This window comes from Emys orbicularis, chromosome 14 (genome assembly GCF_028017835.1).
Source record: "Emys orbicularis isolate rEmyOrb1 chromosome 14, rEmyOrb1.hap1, whole genome shotgun sequence".
In the NCBI taxonomy this organism is placed as follows: domain Eukaryota; kingdom Metazoa; phylum Chordata; order Testudines; family Emydidae; genus Emys; species Emys orbicularis.
The window spans coordinates 25,537,399-25,560,256 of NC_088696.1; the positions used below are offsets into that span (position 1 = coordinate 25,537,399).

At 38.8% G+C, this 22,858-nt stretch overlaps 1 protein-coding gene across 1 annotated transcript in view; it reads left to right on the forward strand.

Moving 5' to 3' along the window:
* Positions 1 to 22,858, forward strand: part of PHKB (phosphorylase kinase regulatory subunit beta) — a 210,278-nt gene that overhangs the window by 25,017 nt on the left and 162,403 nt on the right. The window contains exons 2-3 of the mRNA XM_065416341.1: positions 9,206 to 9,295; positions 16,141 to 16,279. Coding sequence (XP_065272413.1) covers positions 9,206 to 9,295; positions 16,141 to 16,279 — 229 coding nt within the window. The remainder of the gene's footprint in view (positions 1 to 9,205; positions 9,296 to 16,140; positions 16,280 to 22,858) is intronic.

Below are 22,858 nucleotides of genomic sequence, written 5' to 3' on the forward strand. Positions count from 1 at the left end.
GAGAGAGTCCTTTTTCAAAACTGAAGACTGAATATACCACCTGAAAGAAACCATTGGATTAATCATCTTACTTCAAACTTTTAAAAAATAGAAATAACTTGTGTGTGTATGTGTATATGTTTGTATTTACTAGTAGTAGTATGTAAGTAATATAATTGAATAATACTGTTTTATTTCCACGTTGTAACAAAACCATTCTGTTTCAATTCGCAGCTCTTCCCTTAATTGTGTTTTAGTTGACAGTCTTGCAAGAGTCACACACAGCTGTGCTTGCAAATTCATTAAATTAATACATGTTAACTCCATATTATTTTTAACCTGTGATAGACAACCTAACTACCACTCCAGTTTTTTAGCCTTTATTTAATATCAAGTGATCTTTCAGGGACCATTTTGCGTGTGAACAGGAATAGGAGACAGCTGAGAGATGGGAAGACAGATGAAAGCTCGGAGTGGGGGAGAATAGATGGAGAAAACCAAGACTTGATTCTACTCTGATTTGAAATTATTGGAATTTTGCCATTTCAGTGGAAGCCAAATTTGGCCTGTAATGATAGCACACATGGGTAAACTCATGGTTTTTATGATATTGAAATACAAGTAGAGTTTTATTTATAAATTAAAATTTATATCTATGCAATAGTAAGGTTACCACCTTTGAAATTCAAAAATCTGCTCCCCCACCCCCAACAAGGCAAGCTCACTACTACCCTAACCACAAGGCAACTCCACAAACTCCCCCTTGAACAGCCACTTGTTGTATCCAGATAGGGAACACGTATAGTTAAGATTGATAACATGATTGATAACAAATGGGTCTTTATTTTATCAGCACATTTTGCCAGCCAGTCTTTGTAGTCTGTTTTGTTTAGCCAGTTGTCATTGAATGTGCAATTTCTGATGTGAGCCTTTTTTTTTCCGGGTGTGTAGTAGGATCACTTGTGTCATTGCCCTGATCTTCCATTATTTAATATGCCTCTCACTCTCACGTGACTCAAACTCTCTCTCATGCACACACACACGCAATCCGCTTATGTGTTGGTGGGCAGACAGCTTTTGTATTTTCAACAGTTTTTATCTGTTATTTCTTAAACTGCAGAAGTGGGAACACTGCAGCATCTTTAGCTGAATACACAAACTTTTAACATTGGATATCCCAGTATATTGTGATAATAATGCAAATCTTTAGGCCCATGTTAATTAAAAAAAAAAAAAAAGGCAGATTAAAGTATTTTTCTGGCAACTGGCAAATCCATTTTTAAAAAAACAGTCAGGCTGGTCAGATACCAGAGAGGTGGTAATCCTATGTAATAGCCACAATGTTTGAACAGTTCATTATTTTCTGTGTGGATAACTAACATTTTTTGTAGTATAGAAAAAACTGATGTGTGTATATATCTGTTAGTTGGGTGGGTATAATCAACAGTGTTTAGCCATTAAACTTCCATTCATTCTTTGTGATGTCTAGTGTAGAGTAAGCAAAGATGATGCAAATGAAGATGTTCAAGTCTATCAGTAGAGAGTTGTTTTGTTTCAGGCTATTCTGACCACAGGTTTTATCCTGGAATCCATCTTGGGTGGAACCATATCCCAGCATGTGCAGGAGCTTTGTTCAGACGATGCAAATTATTGTGGCATTATACATTAGCTAACATAATTCACTCTGAAAAATAATTGGTGTCTGGTTTAGGTATTTTCATGGTTCAGGGCTGTCTGCACCTTTGATCTCTCTCTGTGTGTGGGGCAGCACGAAGCCCCTCGCTCTCCAGCGTTCAGTGAAGTGTTCAGTTTAGTAATGGTTAATAGATGTTCACAGATTTCTGAAGTTAGCACATTGGCCATATTTAGAACTGTTCTATGCCCCCTCAGATGACTCCCCCTCTGCATGCCTAGTCAGCCAGTAGATTAGGGTGCAGTCCACGAGGAGGAAAAAACTACTGCCCTCCTTCTTGCCGTTCCAGAAGAGTGTATGAGGCCAGCATAAATTAATTTACTGAGCAGTGGAGAGTGTCCCATTTTTTAACTTATTATTGGGGTGAGATAGAATTCATTGACTCCTTGAGGGTGTCATTAAGTGATTTAAGGTGAAGGAGAAGGGGCAGCATTAATTAGGGCTCAGAATGCAGCCAGCATTAGACCAAAGTGTTTATGCTTAAATTAATCTCCTGAATCCAGTTCAGCAAGGTATTTGGCCATGTGCCCAACTTTAAGCACATGAGTAGCCCATTGAAGTTAATGGGAGTATTCTCTTGCTTAAAGATGAGCATATATGTAAGTGCCTTGCTGAATTAGGGCCTTGTAACATTCCATAGACATAAGGACTTATTTGGTCATGTAGACCTTTCCAGAATTGTTCCCCTCAGTGTGTCCTCCATCTATGTGTTCTTTGATGTTTGCCTTCTAGTAACTGGTCTGAGATTCAAAATTCTGTGTGTGTGTGTGTGTAACTAACTTACCATGCCCTATGTGTTCATCTCAACTGAAATAAATGGAAGTTTAGATAGGCCAACAGTGGCTTCAGTTGTTAGACCCAGCTCAAAATTATGTTTATATTTGAATAGGAATACCAAAATCCTCTTTTAAAACTTATACTGTGACTTCTGCTGGTTAGTTATGAATATGTTTGTAAGATTTCCAATCACTTAAGAATTTGTTTCCATGGTACAGAGTTGCAAAGTTCTATTCTGCCAGAATGTCCCTTTTCAATGGGCAAGAAAATATCAGTAGTTTTTCATTATTGATCATCATGGCAAAGGGCAACAATTATATATGGTGTCTAGGCTGGTAGTTTTAAAGAGTTTTGCTACAGTAATAGTTATCCAAAGCTATGGAGGACAATTACCAGCTCTTCCTTTGACATCTCTTGTTCATTCATTGTCTTGTTAAAATTGCAGGCATTTGAGGTCATAGGTAACCTGGTCAAATAGGTGCTTAAAACTTTTTTCATCCAAAATATTACCCTAATATTTTTAACCAATAGAAAATATGTTTTAAATTAGGGTTCTGCCATTTGATGTGGTTTTTAGCTTCAGGACATTCAGGAGTCTTACCTTTTTCTGTGTGTGTTTTTTGTGGGTGGGGAATGCTAAGTAGAGAAGTGTGTTGAGCATGAACTTGAGAATTAAGATGTTAATATGGTTGTTGGGAAAAGAAAATTTTTTTGCCTTTAGGACACTGATTTCCTTATTGCTTTAGATTTTTCTACATGTACTTAGAGAATTTGTATGTGCCATACTTAAGAAATGTGAATGAATAAATATTAGGGTAGTCAGATGATTAAAACAATTAATCACGATTAAATACGCGATTAAAAAAATTAATCATTAAAAAATAAATTAAATTAATCACACGATTAATCATGCTGTTAAACAATAATAGAATACCATTTATTTACATTTTTATGGATGTTTTCCACATTTTCAAAATATTGATTTCAATTTCAACACAGAATACAAAGTGTACAGTGCTCAGTTTATATTTATTTTTTAATATAAATTTTTGGACTGTAAAAATAAAAGAAATAGTACACCTCTACCCCGATATAACGCTGTCCTCAGGAGCCAAAAAATCTTACCGCATTATAGGTGAAACCGCGTTCTATCGAACTTGCTTTGATCCACCGTGTTCTATCGGGTCGCGTTATATCGGGGTAGAGGTGTATTTTTCAATTCACTTAATACAGGTACTGTAGTGCAATCTCTTTTTCATGAAAGTTGAACTTACTGACGTAGAATTACGCACAAAAAATAACTGCATTCAAAAGTAAAACAATGTAAAACTTTAGAGCCTACAAGTCCACTCAGTCCTACTTCTTGTTCAGCCAATCACTCAGACAAACAAGTTTGTTTACATGTGCAGGAGACAATGCTGCCTGCTTCTTGTTTACAATATCACCTGAAAGTGAGAACAGGAGTTCACATGGCACTGTTTTAGCCAGCGTTGCAAGATATTTATGTGCCAGATGCGCTAAAGATTCATACGACCTTTCGTGTTTCAGCCACCATTCCAGAGGACATGCGTCCATGCTGATGACTGGTTCTACTCTATAACTATCTAAAACAGTGCAGACCGAGGCATGTTCACTTTCATCATCTGAGTCAGATGCCACCAGCAGAAGGTTGATATTCTTTTTTGGTGGTTCGGGTTCTGTAGTTTCCGCATCCAAGTGTTGAAACTTTGAAACTTTCCAGAGCCTCTCTCTGGAGGATTCCCTGCAGGTCTCGATGTCCGTCGACACCCTGCTTGGCCATGCAGATTAGTACACAGGACAATGTCCAGCTCACAGAAAACACTACCTGCCTCCCACTTTTCGATTCCTGACACAAGCCACAGCAACTTACCTGGCGTCACATCTGCTTCCTGCTCCCTGTTGAGCACTTCTGGAGCGGAGAAAAGTTCTTGGCTGCCTGCCCCACCAGGCAACCCCGCTGGGAGCACCACATCCTCTTCTAGCTCGACTTCTTCATCCAGAATTTCCACCTGCGGGTTACCCCCTCTTTCTGCTGCCTGTAAAGTATCCATGGGGCTATCGGTGATGGAGGTGGGGTCACCACCAAGGATAGTGTTCAGTTCCTTATAGAACTGGCAGGTCTTAGGTGCACCTCCGGAGCGATGGTTCGCCTCCCGCGCCTTATGGTACGCCTGCCTCAGCTCTTTTATCTTCGCTCTGCACTGCTGTGTGTCCTGATCATAGCCCTTTTCGCACAAGCCTTGAGAAATTTGCCCATATGTGTCCCGATTCCTACAGGTCACTCGCAGCTGCGACTGAACAGACTCCTCTCCCCATATACTGATCAGATCCAACAACTCAACGGTGGTCCAAGCAGGAGCACGTTTGGTGCGATAGCCAGCCATGCTCACCTGAGAAGCTCCTCTGGGAAGCCAGCAATCAGGAAATGAGATTTAAAATTCCTGGGGCTTGCAAGGGGGAGGGCAGCGGAGTTCAAGCCACTGACCAGAGCAGCATCATGGGAATTGTCAGATACTTTCTGGAGGCCAATAAAATCGAAAATAAACCTGTGGTGTCTACACTGCATGTTTGTCGACAATAAAGGGAGGGGAAAAGACAAAAGTCTCTCACAGGGGTGGAAGTTTTTTGTCTCCAAAACTAGGCGTTTTTCCCCCCGAAAAAATCACATTGCAGTGTGTACGCTATTGCTGTTCTGTTGCCAAAAGCCAGTGTTTGGCGACAAAAATTTGCCAGTGCAGACAAGCCCTAAGACTTGTAGCAATGGAAAAATGAGTTCAGCTATTGTGAATGATTCATTTTTATATCACATTTTCTATTATATTTGTTTAAAATATTACAGAATTGTTTTCAGTTATATCCTAGCAGCAGGTGCATTTGTTCCAGCCACATGATTAATTTGGCAGTCTTTAGTGCTATTCTTCTTTCTTTATTCATAGATTCATAGATTTTTAGGACTGGAAGGGACCTTGAGAGGTCATCGAGTCCAGTCCCCTGCCCTGACCAAATAATGTCTAGACCATCCCTGATAGACATTTATCTAACCTACTCTTAAATATCTCCAGAGATGGAGATTCCACAACCTCCCTAGGCAATTTATTCCAGTGTTTAACCACCCTGACAGTTAGGAACTTGTTCCTAATGTCTAACCTAAACCTCCCTTGCTGCAGTTTAAGCCCATTGCTTCTTGTTCTATCCTTAGAGGCTAAGATGAACAAGTTTTTTCCCTCCTCCTTATGACACCCACTGAGCAACTTGTATAATATGCAAGACTGCACTTCATGCATGTTCACCATGCAAACTACCATTAGGGTTGTTTTTAATTAGAAATAATGAACATTGTATTCATAGTAAATGAACTGCAGCATTTGCTCGTATGTAAAGTACTGACCAGATTTCATCAGTACGTAAATGATAGAATACATTTTTAGTAGTATTCCTGCTTCCCCTGCTCCCTTTTCCCCCTTACCACAATCAAAGTGTTAAGTAAAAGGGAGTGTGTCATTTGTTCTCTTAAGCTCAACTCCTGCAATAGGGAATAGAAATCAATGGGGGAAAGAACCTAATTTCTTTTGATATGTTTGGATATTCTGTAACTCATGGTCAAAAAGCTGGTGGCCTAAACACCAGCTGTCTTTGTTAGTCTATTGAACTAAAGGAGATTGTAATTTTAACTCTGTGTATATTGCAACAAGATATATAATGTAAAGGAAAATAAAGCAGCTAATACTGAGCAGCTTGTATATACAAGAGAATCCTAAGAAACTTCAACTTGCACATAATATCTTTTTCCTTATAAATGTCAGCAGAAAAAATTTCGCATAACTTTTTATTTTTTAAAAATTGACCCAAATTTTAGTCTCTTCAAATCTTGTTTATCATGGTGCACAACATACATAGTCTCTGATTTTAATAAACATTTTAAGTTTTGGATTTTTGTTTTGTAATTTCTAAATCAAGCACTGGTGAAGTAATTCAGAATTGTTTTAAATTTAATAGTTGTGTTTATACATGTGGGCTTTAAGTGTATTTTTTCTAATTAGTGTTCCACTGGTTTTTTTCCTATTTCACAATTGAGTCAAACTTACTACTATACTTGCCATATAGTTGTCCAAATTTTTAGTTTTGTTTTCTTTAAGCATCCTTGACATTTTGTTTTTGGAATGTCTTGACCCCCAACGGTTATGTTCTCTTTTAATTTATTCACGTGTTTACATTTCTATTCTTGTTCACTTTCTCTCCTTAGTACCACAGTGGTGGTAGTGGCGCAGTATATTCAAACTCCATGTTTCTATACAGACCTCAGGACTATATCTTAATATGAATTTTAAGTACGGGCACTTGATAATGCATGGTAATGCAGTGAATAAACAGTAACAATTAAAACCAACCTCCATCGTATTGGTTAGAGAAGAACAAGTTGGTTTCATAGCACAGTGTAGAAGTGCCCCAAGTGACTTTGTACTGAAAGTGCCAGTTCTGCTGTCAGAATATACTAGATATCTGCATTTCAAACTACAGTATCTCCAGCATGGTATTTGTTCAGTACTGAGTCGGAGGGAAGAATGTTGCTTGCTGAATCATCTCTACCACTTCCTGCAGCACCCTGGGGTTTCTTAGTGGTTGAGGTGTTCCCATTTAAGTATTGATCAGACCTGATCCTTCCTTATCTTGTGAGATGTATATGAGGAGTAACATTCTAGGTGGAGTGATTGAAGGTCTTTTCATGTTAAAGTCTTAAAAGTTCTTCCTTTAATTTGTTTAAAGTTTAAACCATTATTTAAAATAAACTAGAAACTAATATGATAGAGTACCCATCATGGTATCTCTTTTCAGGAAAATGGCTGCCAGGCAATTCTGCAAATGGCAATTGTAGCTAAACTTCATTTTATTTATTACTTTTCATGGTAGACAGAGGGAAGCACTCCTCACCATTTGAACTTTCAGATTGTTTGCCCTGGTCATAATGGGTGAACTATACTTCTAAATGCCTCTTTTGCCCTATTCATTACAGGGACCAAAATACTTATTTTTTTCCTGCAACTGTGTTTGTTGGCAAATTACTGATTAAAGTTCTGAAACTAATTAAGAAAGAGAATTATCTAAATTATTGATTAAAAACCTGACTAATTAAGAAACTGAATTGGCTAGTCATGTATTAAAAATAATCTTTTCTATATAGCCATAGTTTATCTGTGTGGGCTGTAAAGACTGAAGAATCTAAATTAGGTTTGTTACCTTGTCCTCATTTTGTATCTCAATTTGTCACTTAAGTATACTGTGCTTCTGAGTAAAATTTTAACAATACAAATCACCTAACATAATAGCTCTAGATATTATCAAATTAAACACTCATCAGTGGTAGTGTATTCTCTGTCATACATCCATGTACAGAAAGGTGTCGCAGAGTCCTGTCATAGGAAAATTGAACACTACTTTCACAAAATGCAGATCCTCTTGTCATTTGGAGATTGGAGATAAGGAAAGCATATATTTCAGTAGTAACAGCTATCGAGTCTTTCCCATAATTTTAAAGAGAAAGATAATGAAACCTAGAATGCTGATTGTAAGAAGGAAAAATTGAATGCTTTTTGAGGAGGGAGGAAAAGAAATACTCCCTAATGGCATACAAAATTAGGTCAACCTCATGCCTGTCAAATGGATATAGATTAAAATATGGTGGTTCCTAGAGGCGCCAGTCAGGATGAGGCGAATTTATTTTCGGACACAACACCTCCAGGTGGTGGTATTGGTGTGTCTTTTTTGGATATCTGAGTAGAGGATACTGCATTTTCTCCAAAGCTGATCCATGTCCCCAGTTTCATAAGTTTATAGTTTTTTAATCTTAGTAAGTCCTGAATTCTTTACTAGATGCAAAACATGCCACATATAGTTCTTACTGGTTATGAGGTTAAAAACGTCATGGATACAGAGAAGCTTCACTGAAGAAGTTTTAACTTTAAAATTAAACTGAAGCAGAAGGAAATTAAATAATCATTTGGCTGTTCATGGTCTTCTGGTTTCTTAAGCATATAGTGCTCCCTACCGTAACAAGAATGCATTAATTCTAGCTCTCTTTTGAAGGAAGGCACCTCAGTGCCTCTGACCTTATGAAGTGGTCACTCCTGAAATAGTTTAATTGTGGTGTAAATGTGCAAAGTTACATTGGTGTGCAATTTCTTTTTAAAATGGTTTTCATTTAATGCTGAGGCTTGTCTTAAATGTATAGGTAAACTAGTTCTGAAGAATACCTATAATGATATATAGGACTCTTGTCCTTTCATGTCCTCTTCTAAATGCCTGGATTTAAATTCTGTAGCACCCAAAGAAATAGAGCTCAAGGCTTTTTCTGAATGGAACTGGGGAGCTCATGTAGTAACAAGTTCAGATTTTCGGTAATTGAATGGTGGCTCTTACCCTGGGGGCATTTAGAAAGTGGTTGTTGTTGGCTAAGAACTGGTGTGAGAGCTTGACTGTGGTTACAGCCTGTGAGCCTGACACTAGTGGGTTTAGTATTGGACAATCATGTAAAATCAACTGGTTTACAGAAGAAGTAAAATTACATTTTGTAAGTGAATTGAAACTGAACAAAGTGTTTTATGTTTGTGTCTTAACATGCTTTTTCTTGCATAAATATTTAAGAGCATTTTTAAACAATATTCCTATGATAATTTATGGAAATAATTTTGATGTTGATTACTGTATTTTTAAATAAGTTTTTGTGATTTCTTTCTTTAGGCTCTGTTTATGAACCACTTAAAAGCATTAACCTTCCAAGGCCAGAGGGAGAGAGTCTGTGGGATAAATTGGATCATTATTACAGTATTGGTAAGTAAAGTAAGGGGAACTCTTTGTAGTAGTCAAAAAATGTTTGCAATGTAACTTGTTAAAATTCCTCAACTGCCATAAAATTCTTATCTGTATAAATGACAGCTGAAAAAAAATCGTATAGTGAATTAGTTTGAATGTCCTGTATACTATTTGAAAACTCATGATCTTTCTCTAACTTTTTTCAAATCAACCTGCTGCTGATCAATTGGCATATTCAATAGGTCATGCTGATTTTTATTGGCTCTACTCTAAAAAATGACTACGTAAAGAGCAACTTCTTATTCAGCAGAATGGCTCCATAGGTGTATCTGTTTGAACATAGAGATAGAAATAAATGTTTCGTATTTACTCATGTTAGTCTTACAGAACCATTGCAGCTATGAGAGAGGGAGCTGGATTCTGTTATTATGCATATTAAGTTAAGAATCATCTCACTGTGTTGATAGCTCACAGGCTAGTCTTTTAGCCTAATGAAGGGGCCAGTATATATCTGTAACTTCTGTCAGTGCAGATCCTGTTACCTTTGTAATGAGTCAGTACATAAAAATTGTGACATTACCGAGGGTATAATCTGGACTGTTGAACAGCTGTATCCTCTCAGTTCTCCAACCTGGGTGCCTTTTACACTATTTTGCTAAGAGAGCAACCACTCCTGGCCTGCTCACACACAGCCTCCAGCATGTATATTACTCCCAGCTTTACTGTATGAGTGCTTTGGCCAGCTACCCTTGAATTACATTGCAAAGCAACACCATCAAATTCCCAGTCCCAGACTTTCCCCCAGAAATGTGCATTTTGTACTGCCCAGCCCTCTAAAGTCCATTATTTTATAAATAGAAAGTGATAAGCACAAATCCTGTTATCTCAAATGGAGTTTCCCAAACACTTCAGTCCGAGCACACTGGTTTAAATAAAACAAGTTTATTAGCTACAGAAAGATTAAGTGATTACAAGTAATGAGGCATAAAAGTCAGAATTGGTTACAAAGAAATAAAAGGTAAAACGCAACTAACGTAACAAGCTAAGCGATTTCAAAACAAAAGTGTCTCTGACCACATATTTTAGCAGTCTTACTGGCTGAATTCCTTTCTGCCAAGATCCCTCCCCAATCCAGTGATGCTTCCTTTCTCCTTGCGATGCCGTGCACAGAGATGAAGGGAGAGATCTTTTGGGGGCATTTGTTCCCTTCCTTATAGTCCTCTTTTTCTTTGAAAATCATCTCCAATTGAGGTTCAGGAGACAGCACATCTGTGGGGAATGGGAACCTCCAGCTGTTTCTTTACCAAAATGTAGATTTCTCACTGTCTTTTGTCTCTGAGGAACTGGTTTGTCCCTGCTTTTCTAAACTTGGAACATGTCTCAGCAATGTCATACAGTAGAATTTTATAACTACATACAATGTTGCCACACACATTTTACCAGGACAATAATGATCAGCAAATTATGAGTTTTCAAATGATACTTCACAAGGCATACTTTACACAACATTTATCATAGTCTTCTAAAAATGATGAATATTGGGATACAGACTGTCACAGAAATATGTAAGTACCATAAAACACACAATGTCATATTTCTCAGATGCTGTCCAATATTCTATAAAAAGAACAAATATTTCTACTATAGGAGTTTCAAAGTTTGGGTTGAAGTTATGTTAAAATAAACAATTAAAACTAGATCACTCATGCATTCTGAGTTCATTTTTGTGTCTTATTTTATTCTCTTGCTCTGAGCCAACAGTGTAAAAATTGGCAGCAAAACTTGCAAATACCTTAAGATTTCATTAAAAATAACTCCTGATTTTTTGGGGGGTGAAATTAGTACTTACTAGCAGAAGTCACAGCCGTAGTCCTGGTTAATATAAAATTTTAAACCATCTACATTAGGATAGGTTATTTCTTATTAGTTGCCTCTAAAGTGTTTGCTGTTTGTTTATTTTTAAAAACTATGTTTATTATTTTTATTTTAAATTGAATCAGCCTATAAGAGAGGAACACTTGAGACACATTTCAGTATAGCATCATATCACTTTTGTTAATTTTCCTTGGTGGTAATTAGTGTTCTTTTGGACTGAATGAAAGTTCAAACTATATACTAAGCGATGGTGAAAATGATGGGCCATTATGAAAGGTTATAATCTTTAAATGGGGGGTGGAAAAGTTTGAAAGAAAGAAAAAGCTGTCAACCAACATTTAAGGACCTTGCATAAAGCTTAACAGAAACTCAATAAGAGTTTAAAGTTATGCATAGGAAACCCTCTTGAGCATTCAGGTTTTTTTTTTTTTTTTTTTTTTTTTATAGATTTTCTATGGCCAAAATAAAACTGCCAAAGTCCCTAGCCATTTCTCTTTGTGCAACTCAAGACTTAAAACACTAAAGCAAACTGTGTAAACAGGGCAGCTGCCACTAAGATGCAACTAAAATTATTAGTACTTCCTACCCTTTTCCTCAACTCAGGGAGGCACTCCCACAAACTCTGAAATTCCAATCTGAAACCCCTTCTGAGGTTGAACCTACATTCACACCACTCTGTTTTTTTGGGACCCTCTTCTCAGGGCAGCATGGGATAGGATACAAAAGGATTTGTACACCATATCACCACAGTGGGCAAAAATAATTCTTTTTATTTAAAAAATGAATTTTCTAATTTAAATTATTTAAATACAAGTTTATTTTTAAAACTAAACTGATTGTCAATTTCCAATTTAATAATGTAGGTTGAGGCCTAATTTTACTATTATCTATTAAAATAAAATAATATTAAACAATACATGTGTTCTGCCAAAGTTTTAAAGAAAGTCATTTGACTGAACTAAACAAACTCTGACTAAGTACCTGGAACTAGAGGTTGTTGAAGTGCTAAAACAGGCTGGGAGGGAGTTTGGGTGGGGGAGGGGGCTCAGGGCTGGGGCAGGGGGTTGGGGTATAGGAGGGGGGAGGGGTGTGGGCTCTGGGAGGGAGTTTGGGGTAGGGTTGGGGTGCAGGAGGAGGTGCGGGGTGTGGACTCCGGCCTGGAGGTGTTTACCTTGGGTGGCTCCCAGTTGGTAGCAGAGAGGGGCTAAGGCAGGCTCCCTGCCTGCCCCGCTCTGCTCCCAGAAGTGGCCGGCCCATCCCTGTGTCCCCTGGGGAGGACAGGGGCCTCCGCACGCTGCCCGTGCTTGCAAGCACTGGATACACAGGGGGAGATACCCCTCCCCACGGGGCCACAGGGACGTGCTGGCTACTTCTGCACTCAAAAACAAAACAATGTACAACTTCAGGGGCCCACAAGACCACTCAGTCCTACTTCTTGTTCAGCTAAAAACAAGTGTGTTTATATTTACAGGCGATAATGCTGCCAGCTTCTTATTAACAAGGTCACCTGAAAGTAAGAACAAGCGTTCGCATGGCACTTTTGTAGCCAGCAATGCAAAGTATTTATGTGCCAGATATGGTAAACATTCATATGCTCCTTCATGCTTCGGCCACCATGCCAGAGGACGTGCTTCCATGCTGATGGCACTCGTTAAAAAAATGTGTTAACTAAATTTGTGACTGAACTCATTGGGGGAGAACTGTATGTCTCCTGCTCTATTTTACCCACGTTCTGCCATATATTTCATGTTATAGGAGTCTCAGATGATGACCCAGCATATGTTCATTTTAAGAACACTTTCACTGCAGATTTCACAAAGGCAAAGAAGGTACCAATGTGAGATTTCTAAAGATAGCTACAGCACTCGACCCAAGATTTAAGAATCTGAAGTGCCTTCAAACATCTGAGAGGGAGGAGGTGTGGAGCATGCTTTCAGAAGTCTTAAAAGAGCAACACTCTGATGAAGAAACTACAGAACCTGAACCACCAAAAAAGAAAATCAACCTTCTGCTGGTGGCATCTGATTCAGATGATGAAAATGAACATGTCGGTGTGCACTGCTTTGGATCGTTATTGAGCAGAACCCATCATCTGCATGGACACGTGTCCTCTGGAATGGTGGTTAAAGCATGAAGGGACATATAAATCTTTAGCGCATCTGGCACTTAAATATCTTGTGGTGCCGACTATAACAGTGCCATACGAACGCCTGTTCTCACTTTCAGGTGATATTGTAAACAAGAAGCGGGCAGCTTTATCTCCTGCAAATGTAAATAAACTTGTTTGTCTGAATTATTGGCTGAACAAGAAGTAGGACTGAGTGGACTTACACGCTTTAAAGTTTTACATTGTTTTATTTTTGACTGCAGTTATTTTTTTGCACATAATTCTATATTCGTAAGTTCAACTTTCATGTTAAAGAGATTGCACTACAATACTTGTATTGGGTGAATTGAAAAATACTATTCCTTTTGTTTTTACAGTGCAAATATTTGTAATAAAAATAAATATAAAGTGAGCACTGTACATTTTGTATTGTGTGCTGTAATTGAAATCAATATATTTGAAAATGTAGAAAACAGCCAAAAATATTTAAATAAATGGTATTCTATTATTGTTTAACAGCGCAATGAATTTTTTAAATCGCTTAACAGCCCTAAATGAAACACTTTTTATTTAGTGACTTTTGTAGCTTCAAATGTTGGTAGGTTTTTTTTGCAAGAAGCTAAAGTTTTACACTTCACACTTATAACTGTGAGACGTAGAAATTTTCCTTTTACTTACTAAGATGTGTTGCTGTAGCTGATTTCTGAGCTCCTTCTTGTATGGTAGTTACTGAGCACTGTTAGGGCTTGTCAACACTGGCAAGTTTCTGCACAGTAAAACAGCTTTTTGCGCTCAAAGTGCAGACTTGAACACACTGCCAAGGCACTTTGTGCGCAGAAACTCCTCAGTTGCAGCGCTGAAAAAAACCCACCTCCACGAGAGTCGTAAGGCTATTTGCATAGAGGCCCCAGCACTCTATTGCCAGTGTAGACACTTCATTGGTTTCTGCGCTGTAATTGGCCTCTGGAGCTGTCCCATAATGCCTCAAATGACCACTCTACTCATTGTTTTGAACTCAGCTGCCCTGGAGACATTCGTCCCTCCCCTTTTAAATCACTGTTTCTGACAGCTGTTCCATGCTGTGCTGATCTGCTCCGAGAGACAAAGCAAACCATTAATGTGGAATGCTTATGCTGTTGAACACAGAGACAGGTGTGTGTGTGTGTGACAGAGAGATTGCTGCTCAGAGCGCCCAGGGAGAGAAGCGGGGGGCTGATGTTGGGGTTTCCCCTCCCCCTACCACTGTCTGAATTTACAAGACAGCATGCTGACACACTGTCCCCCAAAACACACTATCTCCCCACCTCCATGCACGCGCACACACACACTCTTCCCCCCCCCCCCCCCCCCCCCCGGCCACTTCAGTTGAAAAGCAGCTGGCAATGTAGTAGGATGCTCATGGAACAATGGGATTGGAAAACCTGCATCATGTGATGCTGTGCCTGCCCCATGAGGCATTGCAAACCCTTACCAAAGGACCCTGCAGCCAGTTGCACAGTGGGATAGCTACCACAATGCACTGCTGTCTTTGCCATTGTAAGAGCGGCTAATGTGTATGCGCTCCAGTGTCACAAGGAACAGTGTGTATACGCAACAGCAGTTTAATTCCAGCGTTTTAATAAAAGTGGTATAACTTGTGGCGCAGAAACTTGCCAGTGTACTTGCAGAGTTTTTGCGCTGTAAGTTTCATCAGTGATAGGGAACCGGTGAAAGAAAAGCACTGGTTTGTGTACTCACTTAATTCCTCAGGCGTCAGAGAGTGCTTACACTAGCAGCACTTCCATTGCCGATGAGAGCAGCGCTGTAGGGCAGCTATCCCACAGTGCAGCTCTCTTGAGAAGTCTTGTGGGAAGGGGGGGGTGAGCGGAAGGCATTCTGGGTCCCTGCTCAGTGCCCCCTGATGCACTGCTTCATGTCCCAGCAGCCCCATTACTTCCTTGTTTCTTTCGTGGCATTTTTTAAAAACCCCTGCTGTCTGGCTGCTTTCCCCGCCACATCTACAAGCAAAGGGAAGAGGAGTGTCCAACTTCCAGTGGCTTACAGGGGGAGGGGTAGATGTCCGTTTACCTGGTGTCAGAGCAGTGGAGATGCTGGCCAGAGTGGTCACTTTTGGAACTGTGGGTTATTCTCCGGAGGCCAAAAGGTGTTTACAGAGGTAGAATGCGTCTTCACTTTCACAACAGTGCAAAAAGAACAGCGGAAAAACTGTATGCCTCTCGTGAAAGTGGTTTTCTTTTTGCGGTGAATCTTCTGAGTTTCACCGCAAAAAGTCATTAACAAGTGTAGACGCTCCCATGGTTTTAGTGCAAAAAAGGGACATTTTGCGCTTTAAATGGTAAGTGTAGACATAGCCCTAGTGCACAGTGATCAGTGTGTATACAAGAAAAATGCCTTTATAATCCAGAATTGTTTCCATTGGGCAAAGAGGATTTTTTAAACTCTGTCTGTCCTTGAAATCTTTTGGGGGACAAATCAAAATACTGTAGACTTTTATTTAAATTAAATTTAAAAAAAATGCAGTGCCCATGCAAGCAAATTCAGACGATTCGAGTGGCTTGCATTGAGATGCTTCTAATGTAAATAGGCTGTGATATAGCTATAAACTAATTTTTAATTATAGAACTTGCTTTGAATACTGATTTTGAAGAAATATTAGTGTAGGAGAGAATGGTAAAAGCCATGGCATGTATTGGGGGGGGAGGGGAGGATTACCTTATTTTTGGATCTCTGGTTTGTTTTTGTTTTTTCTCTTGTTTTTATTTCCATTGTGTAGTTCTCTTATAGGTTGTCTGTACTTTATTCCCAAGTTTCCCCCCCCCCCCCCAATCTTAATTTAGGCTTGGAGGAAATTGAAATCTTAAAGATTTGTTTTTCTTTGCAGTCAAGTCAACGGTGTTGCTTTATCAAAGTCCAACAACTGGTCTCTTTCCCACAAAAACGTTTGGTGACAACCAGAAGGCAAAGGTGCAAGACAGTCTTTACTGTGCTGCATGTGCTTGGGCATTAGCAGTTGCATACAGGTAAATTGTTATTCTTCTGATTGTAAAGACTGTTAATAATTATCCCATGTTTTGATTTTATGGTGTTGAATACCATAGAAGCATCTAACTGAGAGACATCCTTTATCAAAAATAGTTTTGTAAACCTATGGAAATGAAAAAGGTATAAGAAGCATGGTATAAATGTGCATATTGCCAGTTTAAAAACAGTGTCACTTGACTTTCATAAGTTAGAAAACTGATTTTTTTTTTTAATTATTATTATTATTTTTAGCATAACCTTTTGAGATGTTTTGTCTTCACGTAAGCACCTCTTCTAAATTTTCACTGTCACCAGTGTTCTAAGGCAGTATGATTAAGGCATGTTGTCAAAAATTCTTATGGTAGTGAACAATATTCAAAGTAGTACTACTTCCTGAGTGAGTGGAGCATGTGATGATAAATAAAGATGGCAAGAGGCTTGAGAGTGGTGGCAGCTGGAAGCAATTAGATTGAGTCTAGAAGACAAACTGAGATTTGAGAAGTAACCAGAATGATTCTTGATAGGAAAGAGGCCAAAGAGTATTTTAGTAATCCAACCATAAAGCACCGATTTTGTTAAATGGTGGAGTGTGAATTGGTTTTCCTCCTCTCAAATTAGGGCTTGTTTATATTAGTTTCTTAACTCAGGTAATTGCCAGCAACATTATAGGGGCTAAACTAGACACGCCCCAAATATATGTTTTGGGTTACAGATGTTAGTGGTTATAGGTTTAGTGTAATTGGCAGTCTATTAACCTGAGATACGAAACTCTAGTGTAGACATACGTGAAGGGTAAATCTGCTTAGATGAAAAAGGATGTCTTTTATTGCAGCCCTGTTTTCATAGTTTAAGAAATTATTTTTTAGGACTAGTCTACAGTTTTTACTAGCATAACTATGTCAGTAAGTAGTGTGATTTTTGCCATCATAGTTTTGCTGAAACTCTAGTATAGGCACAGTAATATCAATATAAATTTGCCTTTTACTAGTATAGCTTATTTTGGTTCATAAAACAGAAGGAGCTCTACTAGTAGAAGTACTTTTTATATACCTGTATAAATGTGTCACATTAATGAGTTTTTGCCACCTGAACTATAACAGCACTGCTAAAACGGCAAAACTTTTTAAAATGTAGACAGGCCATTAGGTTAAAGGGCAGAGAGAACCTTTAAGAGAAAACGTTGATATATTGAAAGTGATACGGCATTGAAGTGAAACATGATTTTTTTGCAGTATGAATCTTTTCCCCTACCATTTTTGAAGATAAAATTAAAATGCAGTTCTAATCTGAAAAGTGAGTTTAGGAAATTAGGTAGTAGGGCTCCACGTTTGTCTTGTTGACTCCAGATTAGATTTTATCAATTTAACTTGATTTTTTTTTCTATCAGTCTTATTAATTCAGCCTGGTATCTGGAAGATAAACTGGGTTCTTTCATTCTCAGACATCAACACTGATACATTTTGCAGGCCAAATTTTTGCCTTCAGTTATACCTGTGCACTTCCGCTGTGTGCCTGTTGTTGTATATTTGTAACTAGAGGCAGAATGTGACCCAATAATTGAAACTTAGTTTTGATTATGGATGAGAGAATAAAAACCTCGTTCTTCGAGTAGTGTCCCTATGGGTGCTCCACTGTAGGTGTATGTGCGTCCCTGCGCCTCTAATCGGAGATCTTTGGTAGCAGTGTCCGTTGAGCCTGTGCATGTGCTCTCTCTTCCCCCATGGTCTGCCTCGAGGCTATTTAGCACTGGGCGGGCAAACCCTGCTCACTTCCTTCTCAACCGCCTTTGGCCTGGAACAGTGAACAGTCGTCCCTTCTTTATCTGTGTCATTAGCATAAGTAGTAGTAGTTTTTGTTTATTTGTTCTCCTTAATAATTAGTGTTTCCTTATTTTCTTTCTTAATCCCAAAGGAGTCAAAAAAAAAAAAAAAAAAAAAAAAAGAAGTAAAAACGTTAGTTTCCTGCCCTATCTGGGGGCATCCCCACCCCCCAAGGCATTTAGTAGACTTTAATTTTTTTCTGGATTGTACCAAGAGGATGGCTGCAGATTCCCCTACAGGAGGTGGCAGATACACATCACAAGTTGGTGTATATTCTGCACACCTCATCCAGAATTGCCCTCCCAATTAATGAGGCGATTCTAGATCCTACCAAAGTCATCTGGCAGACACCGACCTCCATCCCACCACCAGCAGCAGAGCTAAAAATAATAAAAATTAAAAAAAAATACTACATCCCTCCCAAAGAGGCAGACTTTGTTTCAACATCCGCAACCCAACTCCATCATAGTGAATGTGGTTAATGCACAAAGCAAGCAATATAATGCCAAGTCAACCCATATGGTCGGGCTTGACAAGATGGCATATTTGTCGTCGACATTACCGTTTAGAGTCATGAATTACCAAACTGTCATGGCCAAATACAATTTTATTAATTATGGAAACTCAGTGCATTTCTAGAACATTTACTGGAGACACAAAAAGAACAGTTTCAGACCATTCTTCAAGAGGGTCAGTTAATAGTAGCCAGACTGGTGCTAAAGACAGCACTGGATGTAGCTGATTAAACCTAAATTATGAGAGTTCTGGAGGCCTCAACAAGTCTCCTGGTGGATGGATTGTTATCTGTTTCAAACTATCAGTTCATGCAGACTCAGTCAAAAATAAAATAAATAAATAAGCTATACAGAAATGTCTACTTTTGATGTATCTTTTTATTGTCACTCCTTTTACCTGACTTTTTGAAATGAGGTTTCGGGCTGAATAACTTTGTAAAATTCCGGTTCCTTAACTTTTATAAGTATAGCTTTATTTCTAAATTTCTGTTTGGAGTATAGCCCAAAAACCTGTGACAATCATAATAATAAAAAATTGTAACCCTTTTTTTCACTCCCATAACATTATGTAAACAGCTTTTTAAATTTCACTTACCAGCAACATCAAGAGTATCTTGTGAGCTCCCTGTTTCACTAACCTATATAAATGGTCTTCACAACACATTGATTGCAGTAACTTTTTTCCCCTAAATTTTTTGCTATGTAACCCTTTGCTGGGGCACTCCTACGAACAAGGGGACATCGGATTTCACAGGGAAGGGCTTATTTCACAGTCCACCTTGCATTTTTCATAGCCGTTAAATTGGTAGGGCCCTAGCTATAATCAATGCCTGAATGAACTCCTTTCCAAATTTTACCCAAATCTTAGGTCTTCTGTTCCTTATCCCCTTCCTTCCCAGCCCCAACTTGTTTGAAGAGTAGCCTAGAAAGTGAGCAACACTTTTAACTGGAGTTAATTTATAGTATGATTTGAAGAATAATGGGAGCCATGTTGCTCCCATCATTATTTATGGGTAAATTCCCTGCAATTCATGCTAATATGGTACTCTTTTAAAACCGTACTTCTCCATGTTTAGTATTCCACATTCTTTTTCGAACAGATAGTGCTGGGCAAGATGGTGTTAGTTCAACTGTAATGTATTTATGAGAAGGGAAGAATGACATGAGAATAATTAAAAATCTAGTCCCTATTAACAGTCAGCATCAAACAGTAAGGAGATAATCATTTTCGCCAGCACGATTCAATTATATTTTTAGTTGAAGAGCTAATTATAATTCATTATAATATAGAGAATTTTTGTTCAAGTGCAGATGATCTATTGTATAGATAAAAAATGTGGGTTAGATTTTACCCTTTCTTAATCTATTATTTATTGGTCAAAATTGTATATCTCTATCTCTTTGGCTTTACTTGAAAGATTGATTTAAAATTGTTTGACTCATCAAAACTACTTTTTTGCCTTTCATAACAGTTCATGTTACAGACATACCTTTGCATATCCCTATTTTTATGACTACTCCCTAATTATTCATGGTGGCTGCAAATGAAAATAAAATATTCTTGACCAGCGTAGCATTACCTTAGGATTTTATTTTAATTAGCAGCTGAAATGGTTGCCCTTAAAATGTTTTATGTTTAATTTCACTCTTATGCTTGAAACATATTATGAAAGGCTAGCAATAAATGTAGTAATTGAGAGCATTAAAATATTAAAAGGGAGCCAGGATTTGAAAAGCGTGGTTGTTGCCCCTATTATCCATTTGTATTGAAGGAATTCCTTACATCTTCCTTTTCATTTAATCTTTTAATTCCTCCCCTTTGTGGATGAAGCAGAAATGTTTGGAAGGATGGAAGAAACAGAGATATTGGAAAGGAAGGATTGAGAGGGGAGTGCTGAATACCTAATGTTTACAGTAGCTGACAGATAAACAAAGGCTGGTGAGAAAAGGGGTGATACAAAATACAAAATAAATCCCATATATCATGCTGTATGTCTCCAGATCTCAGGAAGCAAAGACTTTACATCACTCCAGCAAGATTTGTATCAGAGGGGTAGCCGTGTTAGTCTGTATCCACAAAAACAATGAGGAGTCCGGTGGCACCTTAAAGACTAACAGATTAATTTGGGCATAAGCTTTCGTGGGTAAAAAAACACTTCTTCAGATGCATGGGGTGAAAATTACAGGTACAGGCATAAATATATATTGGCATATGAAGAGAAGGGAGTTACCTTACAAGTGGAGAACCAATGTTGAAGGCCAATTTAGTCAGGGTGGATGTAGTCCACTCCCAATAATTGATGAGGAGGTGTCAATACCGAGAGAAGGAAAATTGCTTTTGTAGTGAGCCAGCCACTCCCAGTCCCTATTCAAGCCCAAATTGATGGTGGTAAATTTGCAAATGAATTTTAGCTCAGCAGTTTCTCTTTGAATTCTGTTTCTGAAGTTTTTTTGTTGAAGGATGGCTACTTTTAAATCTGTTATTGAGTGTCCAGGGAGACTGAAGTGTTCTCCTACTGGCTTTTGTATGTTACCATTCCTGATGTCGGATTTGTGTCCCTTTATCCTTTTATGTAGAGACTGTTTGGTTTGGCCAATGTACATGGCAGAGGAGCATTGCTGGCACCTGATGGCATATATCACATTAGTAGATGTGAAAGTAAATGAGCCTCTGCTGGTGTGGTTGGGTCCTATGATGGTGTCACTAGAGTAGATATGGGGACAGAGATGGCAACAGGGTTTGTTATAGGGATTAGTTCCTGGGTTAGTGTTTCTGTGGTGTGGTGTGTAGTTGCTGGTGAGTATTTGCTTCAGGTTGGGGGGCTGTCTGTATGCGAGGATTGGCCTGCCTCCCAAGGCTTGTGAGAGTGGGGGGTTGGAGAGGTTTTAGCTGGGGGCTGTATGTGACGGCCAGTGGTGTTCTGTTATTTTCCTTGTTGGGCCTGTCCTGTAGTAGGTGATTTCTGGATACTCGTCTCGCTCTGTCAATCTGTTTCCTCACTTCCCCAGGTGGGTATTGTAGTTTTAAGAATGCTTGATAGAGATCTTGTAGGTGTTTGTCTCTGACTGAGGGATTGGAGCAAAGACGATTGTATCTTAAGGCTCGGCTGTAGACAATGGATCGTGTGATGTATCCTGGATAGAAGCTGGAGGCATGTAGGTAAGTATAGCGGTCAGTAGGTTTCCGATATAGGGTGGTGTTTAGGTGACCATCACTTATTTGCACTGTAGTGTCCAGGAAGTGGATCTCTTGTGTGGACTGAGGTTGATGGTGGGGTGGAAATTGTTGAAATCCAGGTGGAATTCTTCAAGGGCCTCCTTCCTGTGGGTCCATATGATGAAGATGTCATCAATGTAGCGCAAGTAGAGGAGGGGCGCTAGGGGACGAGAGCTGAGGAAGCATTCTAAGTCAGCCATAAAAATGTTGGCATACTGTGGGGCCATGCGTGTACCCATAGCAGTGCCGCTGACTTGAAGGTATAGGTTGTCCCCAAATCTGAAATGGTTGTGGGTGAGGACAAAGTCACAAAACTCAGCCATCAGGTGTGCCGTGGCTACATCAGGGATCCTGTTCCTGACAGCTTGTAGTCATTCGTGTGGAATATTGGTGTAAAGAGCTTATACATACATGGTGGCTAGGATGGTGTTTTCAGGAAGATTACCAATGCATTGTAGTTTCCTCAGGAAGCTGGAGGAAGGCGAGGTGGCAAAAATACTAGTGGTAAATTGTGTTCCCTTAGTGCAATTACATTTCTTCTGTGAGAACAGAGTTCCTTCCAGTCCTTTAATTGCACAACCAGTTTAGTGTGATTGGACATTCTTTGCTCTCAAGAGGCCCAGGGCTAAGTCAAAATAGGTGCTATAAGCCAGAACTCAGTTGCAGTGTGGGGAAGATGGCACAGTTCTTGCATTGATGTTACTGTCCTTGGTTCTCCACAATGTTGTTTACTTACATTTCTTTAGAACATTTTGGGAAAAATAAGAAACAATAAAATTTGGAGTAAAAAAAAAAAAAAAATCAAGGCACTTGAGTTAAGAGCTTTAATAGCACTCTTCACTCACCCACTTCTGTCTTATACTTAGTTTTTAAATAAACGGCCGTTGCAAACTATAAAGTTAAAACAGTTGAAATTTACTCAATGCGTATTTCTGTGGTCTTATTTGTGAGGGGGCTTGCTTGCCTTTTCCTCACTTGAGTTTTGTAAATGAAGATGTGTATTTCACTTTTGGTATATGTATCTGT